This window comes from Amblyraja radiata, chromosome 9 (assembly GCF_010909765.2).
Source record: "Amblyraja radiata isolate CabotCenter1 chromosome 9, sAmbRad1.1.pri, whole genome shotgun sequence".
Classification (NCBI taxonomy): Eukaryota; Metazoa; Chordata; class Chondrichthyes; order Rajiformes; family Rajidae; genus Amblyraja; species Amblyraja radiata.
Genome location: NC_045964.1, coordinates 29,347,550 through 29,375,396, shown reverse-complemented (window position 1 = coordinate 29,375,396; position 27,847 = coordinate 29,347,550). Strand labels below are relative to the sequence as shown.

At 44.0% G+C, this 27,847-nt stretch overlaps 2 protein-coding genes across 2 annotated transcripts in view; both read right to left on the bottom strand.

Annotated features, from left to right (window-relative positions):
- The window catches only part of LOC116976912, a 73,202-nt gene extending 53,389 nt beyond the window's left edge, over window positions 1-19,813 (bottom strand). Inside the window, exons 1-7 of the mRNA XM_033026970.1 lie at window positions 19,777-19,813; window positions 14,106-14,222; window positions 13,730-13,816; window positions 13,044-13,152; window positions 9,420-9,658; window positions 3,292-3,435; window positions 1,086-1,163 (exon numbers count right to left, since the gene is read on the bottom strand). Coding sequence (XP_032882861.1) covers window positions 1,086-1,163; window positions 3,292-3,435; window positions 9,420-9,658; window positions 13,044-13,152; window positions 13,730-13,783 — 624 coding nt within the window. The 5' untranslated portion in view covers window positions 13,784-13,816; window positions 14,106-14,222; window positions 19,777-19,813. The remainder of the gene's footprint in view (window positions 1-1,085; window positions 1,164-3,291; window positions 3,436-9,419; window positions 9,659-13,043; window positions 13,153-13,729; window positions 13,817-14,105; window positions 14,223-19,776) is intronic.
- Window positions 19,814-24,811: 4,998 nt separating this feature from the next.
- On the bottom strand, window positions 24,812-27,847 carry gjd2 (gap junction protein delta 2). The gene is made up of 2 exons (XM_033026971.1): window positions 27,647-27,847; window positions 24,812-26,766 (listed from the first exon to the last, which is right to left on the bottom strand). The coding sequence occupies exons 1-2, from the start codon at window positions 27,715-27,717 to the stop codon at window positions 25,929-25,931; spliced, it is 909 nt and encodes a 302-aa protein (XP_032882862.1). The 5' UTR covers window positions 27,718-27,847; the 3' UTR covers window positions 24,812-25,928.

Genomic DNA, 27,847 nt, shown 5'->3' with positions numbered 1-27,847 from the left:
TAATTGGTCAGGGAGAAGATTGTGGAAAGTAAGGTAAAGAGCAAGCTATAGTAGATCAATGGGCTGAAGTTCATGTGGAGAATAGGCAAGGGAAAGCACAGAGGGATGAACGCAGTCATGGTCAGAAATGGGACTGATTATGCAGATGATTATAGACACAAAATGCTGGAGTAACTCAGCAGGTCAGGTAGTATCTTTGGAGAAATGGAATAGGTGATATTTCTTTAGTCTGAAGACTGAAACATCACCTATTCCAATTCTCCAGAGATGCTGCCTGACCTGCTGAGCTACTCCAGCATTCTGTGTCTAAATTAGATATAAACCAGCATCTGCTGTTCCTTTCTACACATGCAGATGATGATGATAGGTGGGGTGGGTCAGGATCAGGAGAACTTGATCAGGAGAAATTGAGAAATCAGCAGCAATATTAGACGGATGGGAACCATCACCGGCGAAACACGTCAGGAAGCATTTGCCTTTGATATCCCTGCAACAGCCTAAGTAAAGTTGTTCTCCTTTAAAATAATACCAAAGTGAGCCTCAATCTTTCTGTTAAAAGCTTTCTTGTCGTTCTGTTAAAGAAGCTCTCTTCATGGGCCTCATCAAACCAAACCAGAATAGGTTTGCATAAGTGGCATGAAAACAAATATTACATGTCATCTGCTGTCACTTCACTTCTCCATCAGCAAGCACACAGGGAGATGATCCAGAGCTCAAGTCGTGAAGTATATTGAGTCTGGTGTATTTTTCGGTCTGATAGAACTCGACTGCATTATTTTTTAAATGTAATTAAGAGTTGCCATTTGTCACATCTGGATACAAAGACTATGGAGTCACAATTGCTGACACCCCCCAGAGTGGACACAGGATTTGTCATACCTAATTAATCTGTTCATGTTGCTTCTGATCCTAGCTGCACATCAACTTTGTGCTGCCTTCTCATTTCAGCTCAGTAAGATAGTGGGGGAGGGGGAGCGGGGTGGAGAAAGTTCCTTAATTGGTTAGCATTATTTATAACTAGCCTGGCCCTCTAGGAGTGAGTGATGGTGCAGCAATTGAACAATACAGAAATCTTGGACACATACCTCATTCTCTTCCTGGTTACTAGCGTCCTCAATCAGCAAACATCGCAGTCGCTCTTGCAGGGTTGGCGATGTCTTTTCCTAAAATCAAGAAGAGGAACAAAACAATGTGAAATTAATGGCAAGAAATTGAGGCACCATTAAATACCATAGGCCTGGCATAGATAGTCACAGTAAGCCTGTGTCTAGCTTATTCTAACCTGCACTCCTGCATAGCTCTCCACAATTACCACATGCAAGAACACACCACTTAAACACCACCTGTAAGATCTAGGAAATTTAAGAGCTCTTACTTTTCACTAATCTGTCACGATTGGTTTTATACTTTTACACAGAAACTTGACACTCCATCGCACAAAAATGAAGTCAGCAGCAATCTCAAAGATGGTATTGTGTGAGAAGGAACTGCAGATGCTGGTTTAAACCGAAGATAGAAGAAGGGTCTCAACCCGAAATGTCACCCATTCCTTCTTTCCAGAGATGCTGCCTGCCCCGCTGAGTTACTCCAGCTTTTTGTGTCTATCAAAGATGGTATCAATGGTCTACTTTTGTGGCAACTTAAAAAATTCCATCCCTTCCATTGACTCTATTTACACTTCAAGGCCACCAACATAATTAAGGATGGGTCTCACCTTGGTCACTCCCCCTTCTCCGTTCTCCCATCAGGCAAGAAGAGAAGTGTGAAAACGCACACCTCCAGATTCAGGGACAGTTTCTTCCCAGCTGTCATCAGACAACTGAAGTATCCTATCAACAACTGAAGAGCGATCCTAAGCTACCATCTACCTTATTGGAGACCCTCAAATTATCTTTAATTGGACTTGACTAGACCAAATCTTGCACTGAATGTTATTCCATTTATCCTCTATCTGCAAACTGTGGACGGCTCGATTGTAATCATGGATAGCCTTTCCGCTGACTAGATAGCATGCAACAACAAACTTTTTGCTGTACCTGGGTACACGTGATAATAAAAAACAAATATGGCTATCCACTAATAATGTTTTTCATACATCACATACAAAAAGAACACAGGGAAATAGCAGAAGTAGGCCACCATGCCCTGCCATTTTAATATGATCATAATGGACCTACTCTGGCCTCAACTTCTCTTATGTGCCATTCAAGATCAGAAGATCATAGACTTAGGAGCAGAATTAAGCCAATGTTTCTAATGATGCAACTTCCACGACCTGCAGGGGATAAAGTTTCAATGATCCACCACATGAGAAGAAATGTCCACGTATCTCAGTTTTAAATGTCCACCATCTTGCAGTTAAATCCGCTCCTTTGAGACTCTACCACTAATGAAACTATCCCTCCATCTATCCTGTGTAGGAAGGAACTGCAGATGCTGGTTTATACCGAAGATAAATACAAAATGCTGGAGTAACTCAGCCAATCCGGCAGCACATCGGGAGAAAAGGAATAGGTAACGTTTCAGGCCGAGTCTGAAGAAGTGTCTTGACCAAAAACGTCACCTATTCCTTTTCTCCAGAGATGGTGCATGACCTGCAGAGTTACTCCATCATTTTGTGTCTATCCACCATCTACACTGTCATGGTCCCTTAGGATTTTATAAGTATGAATAATGTCATCTTTCATTCTTCTAAACTTCAAGGAATGCAATTATTTAGTCTCACTTGATAAGTCAATTCTGCCATCCCAGGAAATGCCCTGGTGAATTTCCTTTGTACTTTCTCCAGTATTCCAGGCGAGCCGCAGGAGATGGCACAGTGGCGCAGCGGTAGAGTTGCCTCCTTACAATGCCAGAGACCCCAGTCGATCCTGACTATGGGTGCTGTCTGTACGGAGTTTGTACATTCTCCCTGTGATTGTGTGGGTTTTCTCCAGGTGCTCCGGTATCCTCCCTCACTCTAAAGCTGTGCAAGTTTGTAGGTTAATTGGCTTCTGTAACTTGTGCCTCACTAGAGTACGGGTTATCGCTGGTCGGCGCAGACTCGGTGGGCGGAAGGGCCTGTTTCCACTGTATCTCTAAACTAAACTAAAACTAAACTCCTACGTATAATTGCAACAAATTATACCCATTTTTAAACTCCAGCCCCTTGGGCAATGAAGGCCAAAATGCAATTTGTTTTCTAAACTACTTGGTGGATTGTTTTTTTGTGGAGATTCATATACTCAAACACCTAATAATCTATCTTCCGGAGATCCCTCTGGAGAAAAAGTTATTAACTGAACACCTTACCTTAACTTCTTTAGAAATTGTTTGCCTCGAGTCAAATGGTGAGCACCGAACCGTCTCACAAATGGCCTGACAGAGACCAATCAGTTGTCTTCTTTTCTCTATGACAGGGTGCTTCTGAATTGGACCAAATCTGTTGCACTCTGACTATAAGTAGAAATAAAGTACAAACTGCATTCTACTTCAATGATTTATATAAATGATAGACAAAGTATATTATTTACATTCTTTTAGTTAAAATATGAAGTGTTAATAAAAGGTAACAGATGTTTTGCCCTTAAATGTGATTAAAACTATGGGGCTTTACATAATTACATAGAACAGTGCAGTGGAAGGGGCCTTTCGGCCAACAATGCCAATGTCCCATATGATGCCAAGACCAACTCTTATCTGCCTGCAGGCAGTCTATATTCTACCATTCCCTGCATATCCATGTGCCTATCCAAAAGTTTCTTAAATAATATCATTGATATCTGTCTCCACCACAACCACTGCATCCAGGCATCCAACACCCTCTGTGTAAAGAAAACTTGCCCTGCACACCTCCATTAAACTGCCCTTCACAACTTAAAGTTATATCCTCTGGTATCTGTTATTTCCAAGCTGGGACAAAGATTCTGACCGTCTACCCTATCTATGCCTCTCATAATTTTATACCGTATACTTCTGTCAAGTCTCCCTTCATTGGCTATTGGCTGCAACCTTCCCTCCATTGACAAACTGTACACTGCAAGGGCCAGGAAGCAAGCGGGTACGATCATCTCTGACCCCTCTCACCCTGGCCACAAACTCTTTGAATCACTTCCCTCTGGAAGGCGACTCCGGACTGTCAAAGCTGCCACAGCCAGACATAAAACAGCTTTTTTTTCCACGAGTAGTAGCTCTACTCAATAACCAAAAATCTGTAGCCTCCTTTTGCTCTGGTATTTTATTTAATTCACGTGTTTAATACAATAATGTTTTATTATTAATGTTAATGTTTTATGTATCATTCTTAACTGTCACTGTATTTCATGTTGTCACTTGCGGGCAAAGCACCAAGGCAAATTCCTTGTATGTAAATACTTGGCCAATAAGCGTATTCATTCATTCATTCATTCATTCAACTTCTGACATTCCAAAGAAAACAATCCAAATCAGTCCAAGTTCTCTTTGCAGTCAATGCCCTCTAAGTAACTAACAGATATCAATATTGGTACTCTGCTTCAATGGCCCAGATATTATGATCAGTAGCAAACAGAACTCGGTGTTCATTATAGCTCACAACAGATTTAAATTGTAGATAAAGAGTGTTTCATGTGGTGCACAGGGTGGGAGATTGCAACCTTCACATGGTCCACCATGTTTCGACTAATGCAATCAACCCGACGTGCACAAACAAAAGATCAAATAGAACAAGTTGACCTACAACTTTAGGCTATGCATGCCATATGCAAGAAGAAGAAGAATGTGGTGAACTGCTCGAGAGGGCACCTGTGCAACACATCTCTTTAATCTATCAAACTGAAGAGTCTAAAGGTGGGTCAGGCAGCATCCCTGGAGAACATGGATAAGTGACGTTTTGGATCAGGACCCTTCTTCAGACTGATTGCAATGGTGTGGAGAAAGAAAGCTAATGAGTGGAGGAGCAGGACAAAGTCTGGCTAGTCACGCCCCTTGTGACAAAAATTGCAACATTTCCCAAACCTGGCCATGCTTATCTTTCTTCCAAAACCAAGAGCTCCTGAATTCTCACCAACTGGCCTTCAAACGACTCCCACAACAGATATAGACTTATCCAACAAAAGCTGCTTCTGATCCATTCTTCTCAGCACCCACCTAACACTGTTCTAAGTAGCCTTTCCCCAATTTAGCACTTTGCCCCGATATCCAATCTTCTCTTTATCCACAAATATCTGTAAACTTATGGGGTCATGATCACTATTCTGAAAATTATTTCCCAATGAATCACTGGTCACCTGGCCAGGCTCAAAGGTTTCAAAGGTTATTTTGAAGGTTATTTTATTGGTCACATACACCTAGGTGCAGTGAAATGCTTCTTGCCAATGCAGGACATAAAGAAAGAATACAGACATAACAGTAATAAAGAAATTTAAACATAAAAACATCCCCCCACAATGGTTCCCATTATGAGGGAAGGCACAAAGTCCAGTCCCCATCCCATATCCACCCATCGTCGGGCCTATTGAGGCCTCCACAGTTGCCTTTACGGAGGCCCGATGTTCCAGACCCTTCTCGCCGGGTGATGGTGCTCCGGCACCGGGAGAATCCTCTCAGCGGCATGGGAACCTTGGAACGGCCGCTTCCCTTACCGGAAACCGCGGCTTCCGAAGCCAACAAGGCCGCGCCGGACGGACCTCCACCATTGGCGATCTCGGCGAGAGATCCCAGGCTCCCGATGTTAAAGCCAGGGCCGCCGCCCGCAGTTGGCCACTCCACAGTCCCGCAGCTCCGCGGTTTTTCTCGGCGGTCTCAGCACGGCGACCCGGGCAAGGCATCGCCCGCTCCGCAATAGCGCTCCAGCGCTGTGCCGCCGCCGAAGCCGAGGTACTGGGCGGTCCCCTCAGGAAAACTCGCTCCAGGCCTGCTGGTAGGCGGCGAGGACGAGTCGAAAGTGCAGCCCAGAGAAAATCTGCCTCTCCGACCAGGTAGGGACCCTGAAAAGCAGTTCAGGGTCCCTACCAGGGTCATTTCCCAATGCAATGACCCTACCAGGGTCATTTCCCAATGCAATGTCTACCATGGCCCCATCCTTGGTTAGATTATCTACACACTATGTCAAGGAACTCTCCAGAATGCACCTAACAAATTTTGCCCAATCGAAGTCTCTGGCACTTAGATAGTCCCAGTCAATATGGAGATTAGTCACACACCACAACAACCTTATTGCTTTGTAATCTTTCTATTATCTGCCTGCAGATCTACCACCCACTATTTATTGGGAGGCCTAGAGGAATCATGGGTACATCAGGCCAGTAAGGTACATTATCCGAAACTGCCTGGCATGACCATGACTGGGATACAAAAGAGGTGGGAGAGTTCCACAGCTGATCAGGGAGAATGTCACAGTCCTAATGTCTGCACATTTGTTACACACATATTGCCTCACTGAATGAGCCTTGCAGGACATCCTCTATCAGGGCGACTGTGACGTTCCTCCTGACCAGTAGTTCAACTCCCTCACCTCTTTTGCATCCCAATGATGGTCACACTAGTCAGTTTCAGATAACATAACTTGCTGGCCTTTTGTGCAATGATTCCAACTGGAACAACTGAGTGGCAATAGAGCTCTCCACAGTACTAACTATGAAATGCCCCAGAAAGCTTTGACAGCCAGCAAAGCTTCATAGAACATAGAAAAGTACAACACAAAAACAAGCTCCTTATAGAGTTATACAGCATGGAAACAGGCCCTTCTGCCCAACTTGCCCACGCCAACCTACATGCCCCATTTACACTAGTCCCAACTGCCTGTGTTGGGCCCATGTCCCTCTAAACCTATACTATCCATGCACCTGTCTACATGTTTCTTAAACATGGTGAAAGTACCAGCCTACATCACGTCCTCCAGCTGCTTATTCCATATACCCACCACCCTTTGTGTAAAAAAGTTGCCCCTCAGGTTCTTATTAAATCTTTCCCCCTCACTTTAAATCAATGATCTCCGATTCCCGATTCCTCTACTCTGGGTAAAAAAGCTCTGTGCATTTACCCTATCTATTCCTCACTTGATCTTATACACCTCTACAAGACCACATCTCATTCTCCTTTGGCCCACAGTGTCCATGCCAAACATGGTGCAATTAAACTAATCTCTGTCACATGTGATCCATATTCCCTCCCTCCCCCCCCCCCCCCATATATCATGCAGGTAACCAAAAGCCTCTAACATGCCACTATTGTATCTCCACTCCTATCTTCGATAGCTGGAAAATCTGCAAGTTTATATTGCCCCTTCTTATACCATCCAACCAAATTGTAACAATCAATTGTGTACCTGTAACAATCAATGTTTGTCAGTATTAAATTTAATCTGCCATATTTACATCTGTTTGTATCACCATGAGTTATTACTAAACACCTATCAATGCACTGCACACCCAATTATTGTTTCCACTGGCAATTTAAATGTGTGCCCTGTACACTCACATTACAAGTCATCAAAGATAGACGCAAATACTGGAATAACAGCAGGTCAGGCAGCATCTCAGGAGAAAAGGAATATGTGATGTTTCAGGTTTAGACCCTTTTTCAGAAAAGCTGTGATCCCAGCAACAAATCTATTCATAACCTATGGACTGCAGCAATGACCTTAGAACCATTTCAACATTGGAGGGAGAATGGTGTGAGGGGCCAGCAAGTGATTGCAAGACCAAGGAGGAGTGAAGGGTTGTGGGCAGATGGAACCAGGTGGGGAAGACGGAGGAGTGGAGTTGGCAGAGAATTTTGACTAAATACATTTCTCCTCATCTTCTTCCAAGCAGAAAGTCCTTTAATTCTGAGGCTATGACCTCTAGTCCTAGACTCTCCCACTAGTAGAAACATCCTCTCCACATACAGTCTATCCAAGCCTTTCACTGTTCTGTATGTCTCAATTAGGTTCCCCCTCATTCTTCTAAACTCCAGCGACTACAGGCCCAGTGCTGACAAACGCTCATCATAGGTTAACCTACTCATTCCTGGGATCATTCTTGTAAATCTCCTCTGGACCCTCTCCAGAGCCAGCACATCTTTCCTTAGATATGATGCCCAAAATTGCTCACAATATTCCAAATGCGGCCTTACCAGCGCCTTATAGAGCCACAACATTACATATCTGTTTTTGTATACAAGCCCTCTTGAAATAAATGCTAGCATTGAGTTTACTTTCTTTACTACCCATTCGACTCGCAAATTAACTTTTTTGCATGAATCCTGCATGAGCAAGTCCCTTTGCACCTCTGATTTCTGGATTTTCACCCCATTTAGAAAATAGTCTACAAAAGTCTACATAGAAAAAAGTACACAACATCTACTGACTCTCCTTTGTCTGTCCTGCTATTTGCTTCTTCAAAGAATTCCAGCAAATTTGTCAAGCAAGACCTCCCCTTCACAAAGCCCTGCTGACATCCGCCTTTTCCAATCTCCTCAACTCCACAAAATAGCAAAGACGTACCGATTGGATTTTCCTGCTCCTTTTCTTCAGGACTCATTCTGACCTTAATTATCAAATGTCAGTTATTAGCCATCTTATTTGCAATATTGGCATTGTGACACAAGGTGTTATCAGAAAATGCAATCAAACAAGAACTTTATTTCCTTGAGACGATCCTCCCGTAATATAAATAATAAATTATAATTTTGGGACTGCATGTGACAAAATGAAAACATGGTGGAACAACTAAGCCTCACTGAGCAAGACTCTTTTGTACTTAACCTTAGTTAGTAATCTACTCAGTGCCACAGCCGAAAGAAGATTAACTCATCATTGTAGAATTTCTATTTTGGTCGCTTAAGCAATGGGCTGCTATTTCACATCTAAAACTAATTTGCTATGTAGTGACAACATCCTTTTCTCCACTGTAAACATTATGAACTTGAAATTTTAGGTATAACAGACTGCAGAAACAAACAATTACCATCTGAGGATGATATGCCATGGGGATTCTCTTTGTGGATTCTGCATCTTTTAAACTGGCCTTTTGAATTCCAATAAACTTGAGGTCAGGAAGAACGGTTTTGATATAAGCAAATGCCGGATGAACCAAATCGCAAGCAGGTGGAGTAGCGACGGAGGCACAGTGAAGGACACCACAGTCATGCTTAGCCAGGCCGACGCTGCAACGCCACCACGGCAACGGGCCTTCATGGTCAGGTCAAGAACCCTGTACTTCCAAGCGGAAACACAAAAAGAGCGCCTTAACTGGCCAGTGTGTATACTGGCTTAACGTGCTACTGTTATACACTTGTAATGTATCTGAGATGTTTATCTAAGATATATCTAAGTGCTTATGTGATACTTGCATTGAACTGTATACAAAAATGAATGTCACTGTACCTCAGTATATGTCACAAATAAAGTACCATTGTATTGTATGGTACATAACAAGCACATTTTGTAGAAGAGGTCTCAACACACAAATAAGTATTACCTTAATTATTATGATTTCTGCATTTTCACCATTCTTCAGATAATGACCAGGGCCTTGGACACCTTCCATGATACTGGTGCCAGCTGTATTTGGGTTGTGTAATTTCAATGTTGCTGGCATTTTGCCAAGCTTTACTTTCTCCTTTGTGACTGGCACTGGTAACTTCATGTGAGATTCAAAAAATGCCTTCCTTGTGCTCACGATAGACCCTAGATGAGGTATCTTGAAAACTTGTGTATCTAGCAGAGGCGGATAAAGAAGAACCACACTGAAAGATGTTTAAACTCTTGTGACACATTATCTCATATAGATTCTTTCCCCCCTCCCCCCCAAAAAGTTACTTATGGGCCTGTTCCACTTAGGCGATTTTTCCGGCGACTGCCGGTGACTGTCAAGTGGCCAGCAGTCGCCTGAAAAGCCGGCAACCGGAACGGCGACTGTCAGAGTGGAATACACACACGCATACACACATGCACACACAAGCACACACACCCAGCTTCCTTCACCAGCCCGTTATGCGGGCGGAGGACAGGGCAAGCGGTGGGAGCGCTGTCTTACGGTGCAAAGCCAAGGTGATACAGATACACACCGCGATGAACAGGAAGGTTGGTGCTATAATTAAGACTGCTAAGCCCAGTGTACGGTACGTCCTTTAAAAGAGGGGGGAGAAGAAGGGAGAAGGAGTGGAGACAACTTTTAAGAAGCCAGTGATACACGGCTGTGAAGCTCGGCGGACATTTAACATTACCGGTCGGTTATCCTTGGTTCTGAAAACTGCTTACATTTTTTTTCCCAATGAGTCAATGCAATTCACCGGTCAGCATCGGCTACAACCTACGATAACCTTCGACCTCCTGGCAACTCACTAGGACCTCCTGGCGACCCATCTACGGCACGAGAATTCCCACTACTCTCCATGGACGCTTCATTCTGGTCTTCATGTTGAAAAATTTGCGGCAACCATAATGAGGCCGCGGCTAGTTCCCAGAATGTGGGAACTCCTCACGACCAGGAAGGCGACTTCCCGGCAACCACCCGCGAACATGTGGCGACCATGTGGCGACTGCATAGTCTCCTGCAGTCGCCTAAAAAGTCACCTAAGGACAGGCCCATTAGTCCCCTTAGTTAACAAAACATACAACACCGGTGCTTCAACCCACAATATCTGGGCCAAACATGGTGGCAAGGTAAACTCTTCTACCTGCAAGTGATCCATCCCCCTCCATATTTATGTGCCCAGTTTAAAGCCTCAAACTTCACTGTTGTACCTGCTTCCACCAACAACTCTGGCCACACATTTCAAGCACCCACTCTCTGCGTACAAAACTTACCCTGCACATCTTCTATACACTTTTTTCCTCTGACCATAAAAATATGCCCTCTTGTCTTTGACATGTCCACCTTAGGAAAAAGGTTCAGACTGTCTATCCCATCTATGCTTCTCGTTATTTTATTTCTTATCAGGTCTCCACTCAACCTTTGTGCTTCACAGAAAACAATAGAGGTTTGTCCATCCTCTCCTTCTAGCTAAACCAGGCCACATTTTGGTAAACCTCACCTGGACCCTCTCCAAAGCCCCCACATCCTTCCTGTAATGCAGTGACCAAATCTGCACATAATACTTCAAATGCGACCAAACCAAAGTGTTATAAAATGTGTAGGAAGGAATTGCAGATGCTGGTTTAAACTTCCCCATGCTAACCAAGATGCCCCATTTATGCTCGTCCCACCAGTCCACATTTGCCCCATATCCCTCTAAACCTTTCCTGTCGATGTGCCTGTCCAATTGCCTTTTAAATGTTATAGTACCTACGTCAACTACCTCCTCAGGAAAGGGATTTTAGGTGAGATCATGTCAGGAGATCTGCTCAAGCCGCAACATGTGGGTCATTCAGCCAGGACCTGCACTGAAGAGGAAGGATATCCTAAGATAGACACAAAAAGCTGGAGTTACTCAGCGGGACAGGCAGCATCTCTGGAGAGAAGCAATGGGTGACGTGAGTGGGCCAGGCACGTGCCATCAGGGTAGGCAAGGCCAACTCTGACTAAAATTATAAAAAGGCAATTATTAAATATAAATAGTAAAGATTTCCAATTAATTTACTAAATTCAGTATTTATTTTTAAATGGTTATTATTTTAATAATCGATCTCAGGTAGGCATAATTCTCCCGTGCCTTTCATCTGCAGTACGCGTAATACGCGTAACTATGTTCAACACGTGCCGTGGACGCTTCAAGCCTTCACTTACAATGGGCAATAAAGGCAGCTGAAATTCTGCCTTTGCACCGTGGACTGCGTGCAAGGTGCTGCACATGCCCACAGGAGAGGAGACCAATCTGCGCATGCGCGTTTTTTACGATTTTCTGTGCATACGCGGATTTTTACAATTTTTAAAAGTCGACTGACTGCCTAGCGCCTACCCTGTGTAATTACTCACGGCACGTGCCTTGAGTGGGCACATGAGTGGAGACCCGAAACGTCACCCATTTCTTCTCTCCTGCCTGCCCTGCTGAGTTACTCCAGCATTTTGTGTCTATCAAAGTTTTATAAAGCTGCATCATGACTTCCTGACTCTCAGACTCAATGCCTCAGCTAATGAAGGACTTCCTTACCACTTTATCTATTTGCGTTACCACTTTCAGTGAGTTACAATCCCTATGACTATCAATGCTGTTAAGAGTCCTGACAGGTGTGGTATGGTGGAGCAATGGTAGAGGTGCTGCCTTACAGCGCCAGAGACCCAGGTTCGATCCTGACTACGGATGCTGTCTATATGGCGTTTGTACGTTCTCTCGGTGACCGCGTGGGTTTTCTCCGGGTGCTCTGGTTTCCTCCCACACTCCAAAGGTGTACAGGTTTGTAGTTTAATTGGCTTCCGAAAATTTGAATTGACCCTAGTCTGTGTAGGGTAGTGCTAGTGTATGGGGACCGCTGGTTGGCAAGGGCTCACTGAGCCGAAGGGCCTGTTTTCGCACTGTATCTCTAGACTAAACAAAAACTTGTTCTGGTTAAACTCCATCTGTCATTTCTCCTTCCATATCTCTAGCCAAATCCCACAATTTCCTTTAGTTGTCAATTTATAAACAGCGGGATCACACACATGGCACTGATTCCTCTGCCCTGGCATCAGTGACAATATCCTATACACCTCCTATTCACCCACCTCTCTGGCACGATCAGATAATTCTATGTAAAGTCTCTATACTCATTTTATGTAAAAGACCTTACAATTGACAAAAAAGTATTAGTGTATACATTAGATGCACATTATAACCAAATGTTTCTAAAATTTTCTCAGCATTTTCAAACATTTTGTGTTTGCAGGCTCTACAAATCAGTATATTTTCTAGTAGAAACAAGGAACTGCAGATGCTGGTTTACACGAAAGGACACAAAGTGCTGGAGTAACTCAGCGGATCAGGCATCATCTCTGGAGAACAGGGAGCATGTCCAGTGAATTGCAAAAATTGGATTAACGTAGGATTAATCTAATTTATGCTTAATGGACAGTGCAGATGCAACAAGTCGGGACTCTTCTTCAAATTGTTTTTTTTTTAATTTCTTCATTAATTGCTATTTAAAAGGTTCTTATTAAATTATGACAAGAAGTGATGTTGTATACCCAATTTCATTTCTTCAGGATGCTGTAGCTTGATTGAGTTATTCCATTCCTGCTGCAAGGTTGATTTTCCGGTCTCATTCAGTGACCACCTCTTACGGATAACATCATTCTTGAAAAACAAAGCAATGCAGTAAAAATCTAGCAATTATTTATGTTATACTCCAGTGTACTTATCAATCCACCAGCAAAAAGATACAAGGAATTTTGTGCTAAAATGATTGAGTCTAATAATATTAATCTACTAAGAACTACATAAAGAAACATGTTACGGAAAAGGGCTCTGCAGCACTGTCCATCAAGCACATATTTTAGATTAATCATACATTAATCTGATTCCAGATTCTCTTCAGTTCCCCTCCAGATTTTACCACTCACCTACACACTTGGGGCAATTCTCAACAGCCAATTAACCTACCAACCACCATATCTTTGGAATGTGAACACTGGAGCACCCAGATAAATCCCACCCGGTTATGAAGTGAACATACAAACTGTACACAGACAACACCCAAGGTTAAGATTGAACCTGGGTCTCTCATTCCACTCATATCTTGTCATGATAAGCAGTTATTATTAATAAAGGTTCACAGGTTAGCGTGATCCTCGTTAATTGATAATGGAGAAAATAGGAAAAATTACAATATAAAACACTATGAAATGTAATACTGCATGGTACATGGACTTACTACTGAGATCCAATGATTAGCTGTAGGTACACCATCCACCAAGACTTTATCCATTTCTCACAGATATTTACCTTTCCGAGGCATCCCCTATCAAATGGATTATTAATTGTCAATAATGCTCAACTATATATTGTCAAAATTTCTTGTTCATTCTTTACTCAACGGCAACAGTGATGAAGAAATCAATTTACTTTAGACGACTTGAAAGAATGCAAACAATTTGCAGTATTTGAGATAACATCTATTACTTACAAATTAATAAATATTGTTATGAAAAATATTAAATGTTATGAATATGAATGCATTTTTTAAACTTTCCTTATATCGTAACATTATATTTTGTTCACTGGAAATCAATTTATAAAAGAATGATTACCAAAAGTAAAAATAAAGGTTGATGGAGATCCACTTATTCCTCCTTAAATTGTGTCAGTCAGAAAATGGTATTGATTAATCTGTGCAGTGATGAAGGGAAGCATGCAAAGAGCAGCACCTGCAATGAAGATACGGAAAATATCAAAAAATTATATTATCACTACCTTGATCAGTAATTTAAAACATATAATTTGGTGCATCCAACATTTTATAACTGAAGCCAAACAGATAGTAAACAGAAGTTTAATTTAGATTAAAATACTCCATAAATTTTAATATTTACTTTTTTGTTGAGCAATATGTGACTGATCCATGCATCAATTGGGCAGATTTCTGATGCCAATGAGCTGCCTATACTTCCCATTCCCCCGCCTATTTTGTCCACATTTGCCAGGGATGGGATTTCCTGAATGCCTTTTTCCTGAGTCATGTCAGGTCCAGGGTGGTTGGCGACTCCTTTTTATCATGGGATGTTTAACTCGTGAATGGAATCTGATGTAAAAGGTCTGAAACAAGTCTCATAGAAAGAAGCAAAAACTGAAAATGATTGAACTACCTTGGCTGCTTTCGGGGACCGCTGGGCATCACAGGGGCTTGTGTGCTTCTCAGATGAAAGTAACAATGATTTGGTTTGATACTTATATGTACATTCCCTATTTTAGATAGATGTCTCTGTAGAGTAGTGTTTTCATTGTAAAGGGGCTGTCCCACTGCGGCGACCTAATTGGCGAGTTTGGAAGAGTTTGCCCAGGACTCATACTCGCCGCATGGTCGACACGAGGTCCTAGGAGGTCTTTGTAAAGGGCCTGTCCCACTATACGAGTTTACCCAAGAGCTCTCCCAAGTTAAAAATAAATAAATCAAACTCGTGGTAAGTACGTAGAATGTATGTAGTGGGTACGTCGGAGCTCGGGGCGTGTCTTAGCGGCTCGTAACGCTAACGGCAGGTACTCGTGAAACGCGGTAAGCTCGTGAAGTTTTTTCAACATGTTGAAAAATGTCCACTAGAGCCCCGAGTACCTACGAGCGTCTATTACCATAATTCTCCAAGTTCGAATCAGGGGAAACTCGGGTGAACTCTTGAATTACCTCGTACAGTGGGATAGGCCCTTAACTCTCCTTCATGCTCAAGAGTAGTCCCTGCGTACTCGAGGCCTCAGCTAGGTCGCGGCGTATTTTTCATCGTGCTGAAAAATGCCCGCGAGTAAAAAAAGGTTGCCATGGAAAAAAATCGATATTTTTTTACTCGTAGGTTTAGTCGAAGTAGGTCGGAATGTTATTCATAGGTAATCGAGGGTAGTCGAAGGTAATCAAAGGTAGTCGAAGGTAGTCGTAGATAGTCTTCAACATAGTTGAAGGGTGGTTAAAGAAGATCGAAAGAGGTCGTCTTCACTCTCCACTATTGGGTGTCCAATTTTCCCGAAGCTAGTTGAAGAGTCTTCAACATAGTCGAAGGAGGTCTTCTACAAAGTCGAAGGAGGTCTTCAACATGACACTTTTTCAAACTCTCCTAATCTCTTCTAAACTCGCCAATTAGGTCGCCGCAGTGGGACAGCCCCTTAACTTTGTATTTGTAAATAAACTTTGTAAAAACAAAATGCTGTGTGAGACATATCCTTGGCTGTGGGGTTTAATCTCTCTGAATAAAGCATAGTCCAGTGGGGATTGTGTCCGGTTGGAAACCTCCACTCCCGACAGTAAATCACAAACAATCTCCCAGATGTACTAGGGAACACAGGACCTAGGGTGACGGAGGAACTGAAGGAAATTCACATTAGTCAGGAAATGGTGTTGGGTAGACTGATGGGACTGAAGGCTGATAAATCCCCAAGGCCTGATGGTCTGCATCCCAGGTGTTGTATATATGTAAGACTGTCCTTACAGTCACCACTAGAGGGCTCTGCCCCTATATGTAGGTTTTTCTCGGAATCAATCCCGCAGCCATCTTGGCTTGAATAAACCGACTTACTGACAAGGTACAACATGAGTCGATATTGAGTTATTATCGGTCAAACACATCTGGCGACAACGATGGCTAGTTTAACTCTCGCTACCCCCTCTCCATTCTTGGAAAGTCCAGGAGAGCCTCCTGTACAATGGACATGATGGTTCGAAAGTTTCACCACATACTTCATCGCAAGCGGCCTGGACGGCGAGGCACGTTTAAGGGTCATGTTGATGCTTTGGCACCGACCGTGCAAGAGCTGGCTGCTCTTGAAAAGGAGGCGAAGTCGTCTTTCTTACAGTTTGTAAGCTCACCGCCGAGCGATCCTGCTGCATTGCCTCGGAACAGAGGGACAGTGGATCTTCGCGCAGTTGGGCAGTGCTGCAACGAGCAAGTACAGTAATGCTGTTACTGCACTTGGCAAATATTTTGGCCCAAAGACAAGTGTGATGATAGAGAGATACCGTTTTAGTCAACGTTCACAGGGACATGGCGAACAAGTGAAGCACTTTGTTTCTTCATTGATAGAACTAGCTACAAAGTGTAATTTTGGGGCGCTGACTGATGAGTTGGTGAGAGACCAGCTGATAGAAAAGACTTCTATCCCACGGATCAGAGAGCACCTTCTAATGGAGGATGATGATCTAAAAACTGAAAAGGCACAAGAATTAGCTGTGCAAATTGAAAGTGCGATGCATGATGCCAAAGTGCTCAAACAACATTCGATGGCAAGCACTGAGGGAGCATCTAGTCACTCATCTCATCAGATGAACACAGCACCAGTGCAGGGCATTCATAAACAGTCGAAAAACAATCGCTCAAACAAGCAGTGTCCAAATTGTGGCCGGACACATGCTCCCAAGGAATGTCCAGCTTACGGTAAACGGTGCAACGTGTCTGTCGGTCGTCGAAAAAGAGAGCGTCATCCATCCGCCATGTAGACGATGAATCTCCGGGTGTACATGACGTATACTCCATAAAGAACAGGGCTGACCAGGATGTTTGGTCAACAGGTGCTTTCAAAGACTGCAGGGTCCAGACCTTTTGAGCGTAGACCTCTACAATAGGTCTTTTTCGGACTACCCAGTTGCTCTCCCAAGGAACACTTCACTCTTATGATGGTTCAACCATAGTTCCTGTGTGCTACAAAGGAGTCAAGCTTGATCGCTTCACATTCTACGTCGCCGAAGGAAAGAGTCTGATGGGAGTCAATTTGTTTGATCGTCTAGGATTCAAGCTTCAGGACTCAACCGGCACGAACATCAATGTGATCAGCGACGCGAATTATAGACATAAGGATCCTTCCGTTTTCTCTGGTTTTGGGGTAGTTAAACGGTACTGCCACGCACCTCGTGTAGACACATCAGTCCCGCCTATTTCACAGCGCCTACGGCGTCTAACATTTTCCATTCGCTCGGAAGTCACAACTGAACTGAAGTGACTCGAAAATGATAGTATCATTGAACGCAACGTTTTATCCCCTTGGATATCGAATCTTGTCATCGTGTGACGGAAGAACGGTGAACTCAGACTTTGCATCGATCTCAAAACGGTCAACAAAGCCATCATTCCGGACAAATACCCTCTGCCAACAATACAAGAGCTATCTGCGTCGTTCCATGGTTCAACAGTGTTCACAAAACTAGACATGTGCCGAAGCTACCTTCAGGTACCACTAGCAGAACGCAGTCGGCATTTGTCAGCATTCATCAACTTTCATAGGACAACAGAAGGAAAGAAAACAGGCAATATGGGCTGAAAAGATGAAGTACGAGGGGAAGCTGGTCAGGAATATAAAGGAGGACAGTAAAAGCTTCTTTAGATATGTTAAGGGAAAAAGAGTAGCAAAGTCAAATGTGGGTCCCTTGAAGGCAGACACGGGTGAAATTATTATGGGCAACAAGGAATTGGCAGAAGAGTTGAATAGGTACTTCGGATCTGTCTTCACTAAGGAAGACACAAACAATCTCTCAGATGTACTGGAAGACAGAGGATCTAAGGGGGTTGAGGAACTGAAATAAATTTTCATTAGGCGAGAAATAGTATTGGGTAGGCTAATGGGACTGAAGGATGATAAATCCCCTGGGCCTGATGGTCTGCATCCCAGGGTCCTCAGGGAGGTGGCTCGAGAAATAATGGACGCATTGGTGATCATTTTCCAATGTTCAATAGATTCAGGATCAGTTCCTGTGGATTGGAGGATAGCTAATGTTATCCCACTTTTCAAGAAAGGAGCGAGAGAGAAAACAGGGAATTACAGACCAGTTAGCCTGACTTCGGTGGTGGGAAAGATAACGGAGTCAATTATTAAAGAGGTAATAATGGGGCATTTGGATAGCAGTAAAAGGATTAGTCCAAGTCAACATGGATTTATGAAAGGGAAATCATGCTTGACTAATCTTCTGGAATTTTTTGAGGATATGACAAGTAAAATGGATGAAGGGGTGCCAGTGGGTGTAATGTATCTAGGCTTTCAGAAAGCCTTTGATAAGGTCCCACACGGGAGACTGGTGACTAAAATTAGAGCACATGGTATTGGGGTAGGGTGTTGACGTGGATAGAAAATTGATTGGCAGACAGGAAGCAAAGAGTAGGAGTGAACGGGTCATTTTCAGAATGGCAGGCAGTGGCGAGTGGAGTGCCGCAAGGCTCGGTGTTGGGGTCACAACTGTTTACCATATATATTAATGATTTGGAAGAGGGAATTAGGAGAAACACTAGCAAGTTTGCAGATGACACAAAGCTGGGTGGCAGTGTGAACTGTGAAGAGAATGTTAGGAGGTTGCAGGGTGACCTGGACAGGTTGAGTGAGTGGGCAGATGCGTGGCAGATGCAGTATAATATAGATAAATGTGAGGTTATCCACTTTGGTGGCAAAAACAAGGGGGCAGATTATTATCTCAATGGGGTTAGGTTAGGAAAGGGGGAGGTACAGCGAGACCTGGGTGTCCTTGTACACCGGTCACTGAAAGTTGGCGTGCAGGTACAGCAGGCAGTGAAGAAAGCTAATGGAATGTTAGCCTTCATAACAAGAGGATTTCAGTATAGGAGTAAAGAAGTTCTTCTGCAGTTGTATAGGGCTCTGGTAAGACCACATCGTGGCTTGAATAAACACACAATACTCCAGGTGTGCTCTCACCAGGGCCATGTACAACTGCAGAAGGACCTCTTGCTCTTATACTCAACTCCTCCCGTTATGAAAGCCAACATGCCATTAGCTTTCTTCACTGCCTGCTGTAAAATTACTACCTCAGTAGATTAAGTGTTGACAAAATATAGTCGGCCTGAAACTTCATTGCATGTGCCATTTAGTTTCTGAGTATTTGAAGTGCTTTGGCTTTTGCCATTAAAATCCACGGCAGGAACCATTGCCAGTCTCTCAATCATCCACTGATGGGGCAAGGGGGAGGAGGTGCTGCAAGGGTGCAGACTGGGATGCCCTCCCTGTAATGTCAGTCATGGCTTTCTGGTGGAGTAAATCCCGAAGGAACTGGAGGAAGTTTGCACGAAGCAGAGGGGGGGGGAGGAGGAGGAGGAGGAGGAGAGAAGAGGGGTGAACCTCGCGTCCGTATATCTGGAGGGCCGAGAAGTCCACTGTAAGCTGCAGAAACAGCAGACCACCTCACAAGCTATATTCTTGTCCATCTCATAAGCCACCCCGGGCACCCGAAGTCATCCTCCATCCATCCCGCCCGCTCGCCGTGCAGGAGACGCCAGAGGTCCTCACCCCTCGGGAAGCCGCCGCCGCCATCGCTCCCGTCTCCTCTCCGCTCCTCTCCCGCAACCGGAAGCGAGGGCACGAGGCACGGTCCGCTCTCTGATCTTTGCACGGAAGCTCGCGCCGTTGTCAGGGCGACCGAGTCACGCGTTGTCAGGGCGACCGAGTCACGCGTTGCCAGGGCGACGCATCCGCCCGCCCGCCCGCCCGGGACCTCGCGCCGCTGCATTTCTCTTTGTAAACTATCATCACCTTTTACGGATTCTCGTCAATTTTCCATTTAACCATTTTAAACCTCTTTCGTGTTATCCTGCGTGTATTTTCCCCTTCTTCCTTTATCTTGGCTCTGCTCGTCCACAACGTGTAGAGAATCAGCATGGAAACAGGCCCTTCAGCCCACAAAGGTCAAGGAAAACCATCGATCAGCAATTCACACTGGTTCTATGTTGTCCCACTATCCTATTCTTTTTTCTGACCACCCCCTCGGTCTTTTCTGAGACTTAAAAATACATTAGGGGCAATTTACAGAGGTCAATTAACCTGCAAACTCACACGTCTTTGGGATGTGAGATGAAACTGGAGCACCAGAGGAAACCCCTGCGGTCATAGGGAGAGCATGCAAACTCTGCACAGATAGCACACGAGTTCACGATGGAACTGGGTCTCTGTTACAGTAAGACAACAGCTCTATCAGCAGCACTATGTTGGCCACTTTAGCACTACAAACCTTTAAATTTCTCTGAAATCCTAAAAACTAAAAGATGAGCCGTCTGCAAGGTTGATGCATGACAGGCTGAACTTTCCACCATTCCTTTGGTTTTACTTTACATTTCCAACATCCGATGCATATTTATTTTCTACCGTTATGAATCTGACCCATCTTTGTGAACACATTGTGTTTATACATCCATTATCTTTGCGTCTGACATAGACTTGCACTTCACTCTTCAACAAATGTTTAGGGGTGCATAGCGGTAGAGTTACTGCCTTACAACACCAGACACCCAGGTTTGATCCTGACTATGGGTGATGTCCGCATGGAGTTTGTACGTTCTCCCCGTAACCATGTAGGGTTTTTTCCGGGTGCTCCGGTTTCGTCCCACACAAATATTTTTTACAGGTTTGTGGGTCAATTGGCTTCAGTAAAATTGTAAATTGTCCCTTGTGTATAGTTGGATAGTGCTAGTGTACGAGGTGATCGGAGCGGCCAAGGTGGGCCGAAGGGCCTATTTTGCGCTGTATCTCTAAAATCTAAAAGTCTAAATGTCCTGAACGTTGCTCACCTCAACCTTCGTTTCAGGCTGGTCACCTTGCATCAGAACTAGAAGAAAATATGTAGAAATCAAACATGTATTTTTCAGTCTCAGAAAAGACCGAGGGGTGGACAGAACAAAGTTTCAAGACCGAAGAGGGGAGACCAGGAGAATCCTACAATTGGCACAAGCTGATATTGGCCACAATGCATATAGCAAACAATCTAACCAGAATCAGTCCTAAAGTGATGAAAGCTGGTTTGTTGGCCCTATGTTTGTGCATTCAAATTACCTGAAGTAAGCACTCTAGCTGCCCAGCTGTAGGTTCAGAAGGTTACTGAGGCCTCAGTGAAGGTAGAAAAGCAGCAGTTAATCTTATCCAGTGTTACCTCGGCTGGAGGTCACACAATTTACCATGATAACATTCATTGTATGATTCTTATTTTGTTCTGAATAAAATTTTATTTATTTGTGGTGTAATATCGATAATATATTGTAAAATATTCACCTGGGAAAAATGCAATAACTTAAACTTCATTTTTACTGCAGTAAAATGGTACCAGAGTTTCACAAGCCTTAATATTAACTTGCATATCGATTGCTGAAGTCTGAAGAGGGGTCTCGACCCCATACATCACCCATTCGTGTTCTCCAGAGATGCTGCTTGTCCAGCTGAGTTACTCCAACATTTTGTGCCAATCTTCACAAGTAGCAAAAGTTATTAATTCCAGAAAGCATTTCATATTCTGCATAATATATTCCATTCATTTTGATGCATTAGCCATTTGTCATTATTTGCCCGGCTCATGTTTATTTCAATAATGTTTCCAGGAAACAATAATTAGATTATTGTCTGAGGTGTGTTCCCTCTCTCCATCTTTCCACGTCATATAATGTTGACAGTTTTATTCTGATATCAATTGTGTTTTTTTTATGTTCTTATCATTTCACTAATTGCGGCATCATTTTTGTTTGCTGTCCAAATTGCTACATCTTTTTTCTCAGTAGTTTCTTTTATTTCCAAAATAGGAATATTGTTTTCACAGCTGTTTGTGGTTTATATCAACGATTTGGATGAGAACGTGGAAGGCATGAATAGCAGGTTTGCAGATGACTCTAGCTTGGGTGGTATCGTGGAGAGCGAAAATGGTTATCAATAATTGTAGCAACATCTTGATCAGTTGGGCAAATAGGCTGAGGAATGTTCAATGGAGTTTCATGCAGATAAGTGTGAAGTGTTGCATTTTGGACAGTCAAACCGGAGCAGAACCTTTACAGTGAATTGCAGGGCCCTGGGGAGTATTCTGAGCAGAGGGATCTAGGCATACAGGTACATAGTGTCTTGAAAATGGCGTCACAGGTAGTCAGAATGGTCAAACATTCAGTACATTGACCTTCATCAGTCAGGATATTGAGTATAGAAACATAAAAAATAGGTGAAGGAGTAGGTGATTCGGACCTTCGAGACAGCACCGGCATTCATTATGATCATGGCTGATCATCCAAAATTAGTATCCCGTTGGGGCTCATATTGTCGACCTCCCCGTGGTGAGCCCTGTCAACTGACCTCAGTCAGGCGAACGACAACAAACGGAGACAGCAACAGCGCCGCAGCTTGGCGCCAACCCAGAGCATGCGTCCTTTTTAGGGCGGGCACCTATGGATGTCGAACAGGATGGCATCACCCTGCTGCAGACTTCTGCTGCCTCAAACGCAAGAAGAAATTCCTGCTTTTCCCTCATATCCCTTGATTCCCTTAGGCCTAAGAGCTAAATCTAACTTTCTCTTGAAAACATCCAGTGAATTGGCCTCCACTGCCTTCTGTGGGAGAGAATTCCACAGATTCACAACTCTCTTGGTGAAAACGTTTTTCCTCATCTCAATCCTAAATGGCCTACCCGTCATTCTTAAACTGTGACAACTGGTTCTGGACTCCCCCAACATCAGGAACATTTTTCCTGCATCTACCCTGTCCAATCCTCTAAGAATGTTATATGTTTCTGTAAGATACCCTCTCATCCTTCTAAATTCCAGCAAATACAAGCCCAGTCAACCCATTCTTTCATCATGCGTCGGTCCCGCCATCCCGGGAATTAACCTGGTGAACCTATACTGCACTCCCTCAGTACCAATAATGTCCTTCCTGAAATTAGGAAACCAAAATTGCACACAATACTCCAGGTGCGGTCTCACTAGGGCCCTGTACACCTGCAGTAGGACCTCCTTGATCTTAAACTCAAATCCTCTTGCAATGAAGGCCAACTTTACTGGCGGCTGTACCTGCAAGCTTACTTTCAGTGACTGATGTACAAGCACACCCAGGTCTCGTTGCACCTCCCCTTCTCCTAGTCTGACACCATTCAGATAAACATCTGCCTTCCTGTTCTTGCCACCAAAGTGGATAACCTCACATTTATCCACATTATTCTGCATCTGCCATGCTTCTGCCCACTCACCCAATCTATCCAAGTCACCCTGCTCGCAGCTCACATTGCCACCCATCTTTGTGCCATCCGCAAAATTAGAGATGTCACGAGATTCCCTCGTCCAAATCATTAATATTAGGATATTAAATTGGGATATTATCTTAAGAGGATAGGTAAAAGTGATTTGGTACATGAAACATTTGAATCTCTCTCTGTTCAACAGAATCTAAACAAGCATTTCATTTACAAAAGTTTATTTTGTATTACAATTCTTACAGGCAAAACTACAATGTGCTGCCAGTAAATGAGGGTCCATATCAGAGAGTGTATTCATCCTAATCTGGAAATTAGTAGCAATTGCCGTATGCCAAGTGTCAGTATCAGTTTGATATTTATGGAATTACCCCCCCCCCCCACCCCAAAAGAGTAAAACAACCGCATATTTACTTAGCGGTGTTCCAATGTAAACGATTGAGCACTCTGTAGTATAGCTGCGGTTGTAACCAGAAGTTGTATCAGCCAAAGGGCTACAAAGTGCTGGGGTAACTCAGCGGATCAGGCAGCATCTCTGGAGCACATGGGCAGGTGACGTCTCTTCAGTCTGAAGAAGGGTCCCGATTCGAAACGTCAACTATCCACCTTCTCCAGAGATGCTGCCTGACCCGCTGAGTTACTCCAGCACTTTGTTTCCTTTTGTGTAAATCAGCATCCGCAGTTCCTTGTTTCTACAGTTATATCAGACACTTTGTGCAGGGCAAAATCTACAAACAGCACCGAGATAAATGTGAGGGAAATAGGGTGGTAAATAAGCAAAGCACTCCATGACCAATTCAGTTCTACCAGCGTCAACGGAGCATTATCATGAGTATCCTAATATGTTGGAACAAAATAACATAATTGAATAAGACATACCTGATGGGTTCCTTCCAACCCTAAACCACACTGATTCATGTTCTCCACAGATGCTGCCTGACCCGCTGTGTTGCTCCAGCACTTTGTGTATGTTTTCCTTAATATGACACAACCCAGCTTTGTCAAATGAATGTGTAGACTTTAGAGATACGGCGTGGAAACAGGCCCTTCGTCTTACCGAGACCGCCCCGACTAGCGATCTAGAAACCAAATAACCTACAAACCTGCTCGTCTTTGGAGTGTGGGAGGAAATCGGAGCACCCAGAGGAAACCCACAGGGAGAACGTAGAAACTCCGTACAAACAACACCCGCAGTCAGGATCGAATCCGGATCTCTGGAGCTGTGAGGCAGCAATTCTACCGCTGCGCCACCGTGCCACATTTTAACCTCCGGCCCATACATGCACTGGCCTAATATAAATTTCATTTTGAGCAGAGTACCTTGGGTGAAATGCCTTTCTTCGAAACTCATGCCCCGATTGAAGTTTAGAACTTCAGATACTTTGGTTCATCTACTATTTGTACACCGAATGAATCAGAACATTGAAAATAAATATGTGTTAACTTCACACAACCTCTGCATGTCGAGAGCGTTTAATACCAGACGCGGTGTTTCAAGTAGATACAAAATTGTACAACAAATTAAGGTTAGCGGTAGGGACATGTAGGCAAACAGGAGAATAATTCCTAAAAACTGCAGACATTGGTTTTACGATATAGGTTTTCAATATAAATTATAAGATTAACCCTATGCAATTAGTTGTTATTAGACAGCGCCAAAAGTAATGGTATTTTAAAAGAAAATATACAAATTTAGTCCATCAGATTTCTGTCCACGGCATTCGCCAGTGCTAAAACGCACAGTTTCAAACAGAAAGTGTCTTCTATCTCGTGAAGAGGAAAAATGGCTCAATTATTAAGTGTCTTTAAAAAGGGGGGTAACAGTCACATAAGGGTTTCGACACTCTCATTCAGCAGCCGGTTTGATTATACCATGAATGGTAATAAAATGTCAATAATTCTACACAAAATACTCCATAACGACAGTGTAAATAATGTGGGCGCAGGAATGAACTAGCAGGGGTTTGTTTTGTATCTTCACGCACAAATCCGAAAACAAGCAACTTAATTCTTGATTTGTCAGCGGTTATGGCGAGAAGGCATGAGAACGAGGTTGGCAGGGACAGATAAAACAACCATGATTCAATTGTGGAGTAGACTCGATGGGCCGAATGGCCTAATTCTGTTCCTAGAACTTACGAACGGTTTCGCGCGGAGTTTTCGCCAGTTCGTTGGGTCTCAAAGTCTCGAAGGAGCTCGGTGGAACATTTTAAAATGCACAACAGAATTGGCGAGGTGAAACAGCATGCAATGTGTAATGATTCGACGCTGAGCTCATTCTGATTTTCGGTACGTTGTAAACTCCACCAGACAGCTTCCGAAACGAAGCGGGTAGCGGGGCACCCCGCGTCCACGGGAGCCATCCCTGGCGTGCTTGGGTCGGCCTCGGACAGCTTCACCTTCGAGCCGACCGCAAGAGGAGAATAGCGAGCCTGCCCTCCCTCCCATCTCACACATAAGCAGAGTCGCTGGACTGAGTTCGCCCGAAGTTGGGCACCCCGATTCTATGCGGCGAGTCCTTATTCCTGATCTCGTATATGGATTTGCGCCGCTCCTGCGCCCCCCTCACCGCCGTTTTGATCTTCCTCCAACCCAAGTGGTTCAACTCTGCCAGATTGAGGATCACGCAAAGACCACTCACGGCGAACATGAAGACGAGGAAGACAGTCTTCTCCGTGGGTCTGGACACGTAGCACTCGACCATCTTCACGCACGGGTATCGGTTACACTCGTACATGGACGGCACCTTGAACCCGTAGAGGAAGTACTGTCCCATCAAGAAACCAATCTCCAAAGCATTCCTGAAAACAACCTGGATGATGTAGAAACGCGAGATCCCTTCCTGCCGTCGAATCTTTGACATTTTGCTGTTCCTCGCAGCCGAGTTTTGCATTTCTTTAACTTCTAAAAAGTCCGACTGCATCTCCTTGGTGAAAAATTCCGAGTTCTGCAGCACCCCGTTCACTGTCGTGTTTTTGATCTTGTTGTCTTCTCGCTTCTTGTCTTTATCCAAGGTGATGAAGACGGTGGAGTACTGTCTCTCTCGCTGTTTGGAGGACTGGTGCACCGAGTACGTTATAAAGCAGAGGCTGGGAGTGCATACCATGATGATCTGGAAGACCCAGTAGCGTATATGTGAGATGGGAAAGGCTTTGTCGTAACAAGCCTGGTTACAGCCGGGCTGGAGGGTGTTGCATACAAACATGGTCTGCTCGTCATCATACACTGTCTCGCCCACGATGGCCACCACCAAGATTCGGAAAATCACTACCACTGTCAGCAAGATCCTGCGAGGAGAGAAACAGATAATCCGAGTCACTCAGTCTTTCCCATACATTACTAGACATCCACAATACTGCGCTGCGAACCTTTGCCGCACACTCTAAAACCACTTTTATAACCCCCCCCCCCCCCTCCCCAAACCAGTCAGAACTAAAAAGCACCAATAATCGTAAAATGTAGACACGAGAAACTGCAGGAAACTGCTGAAATCTTGAACAAAACACAAAGTTCTGGAGGAATTCGGCGTGTCGGGTAGCATCCGTGGAGGGAACGGATCGGCGACGTTTCGAGAAGACTTTTCCCTTTCAAGATGTTGCCTGGCCCGCTGAGTTCCTCCAGCACCTTGTGCTTTGACCAACAGTTGTTAACTTTCGAGGAGAAGCTTCAAAGGACAAAAGGACACAAAGTGCTGAAGCATCACGGCCGAGACACGAAACATCGCCTATACACGTTCTCCAGAGATGCTGCCTGAGCCGCGAGTTACTCCAGCACTTTGTGTCCTTTTGTGTAATAACCAGCACCCGAAGTTCTGTGTGTCTACAGTGTTACACCGCAATGTACATATCCATCGATCAATGTACATATCCATCAACGCATATTTGCACAAATCCGTACAAATTCATATTTCGCGAAAGATAATTTACGCAATCGCTACCATTCGCGTTTTTACTTTTACCCTATCTGCTTGCTACAAGGTACCTTTGAAAATTCCTGGATTTGAGACGTTCGACTACGTGGATTGAAAAGACGCTACTGATAAAGTTAACCGTCATTATGGATACATAATAATGGATTAAAGTCTTCGGAATGAATGCTACACCCGACGGGAGTTCGCCGCGTTAAAGGTTCATTTGCTGATTTTGCAGATCTTGGCAATCCGCTTACCTTCCTATCATTGTCGAATGCTGTTGAACAGCCGCCTCCAGCAACCTCTCTAGTATTGTCCATTCTCCCATCTCTGTGCATCCGGCGAGACGAACGGTGACTAAAGCACGGCCGTGCTGGTAGATTTCACCCTCCTTTTATTCTCTATGAAACCACACCAAAAAAATAAAATTCTGTCCAAACCGTCCCCTTTAGCACGGC

What these genes read in the sequence shown, in the direction of transcription:
- gjd2 (XM_033026971.1), bottom strand. Translation starts at nt 27,717, where the DNA reads ATGGGAGAATGGACAATACTAGAGAGGTTGCTGGAGGCGGCTGTTCAA. An exon ending in CATTCGACAATGATAGGAAG is followed by an intron (nt 26,767 to 27,646) that starts GTAAGCGGATTG and finishes CTCTCCTCGCAG; the next exon opens with GATCTTGCTGACAGTGGTAG.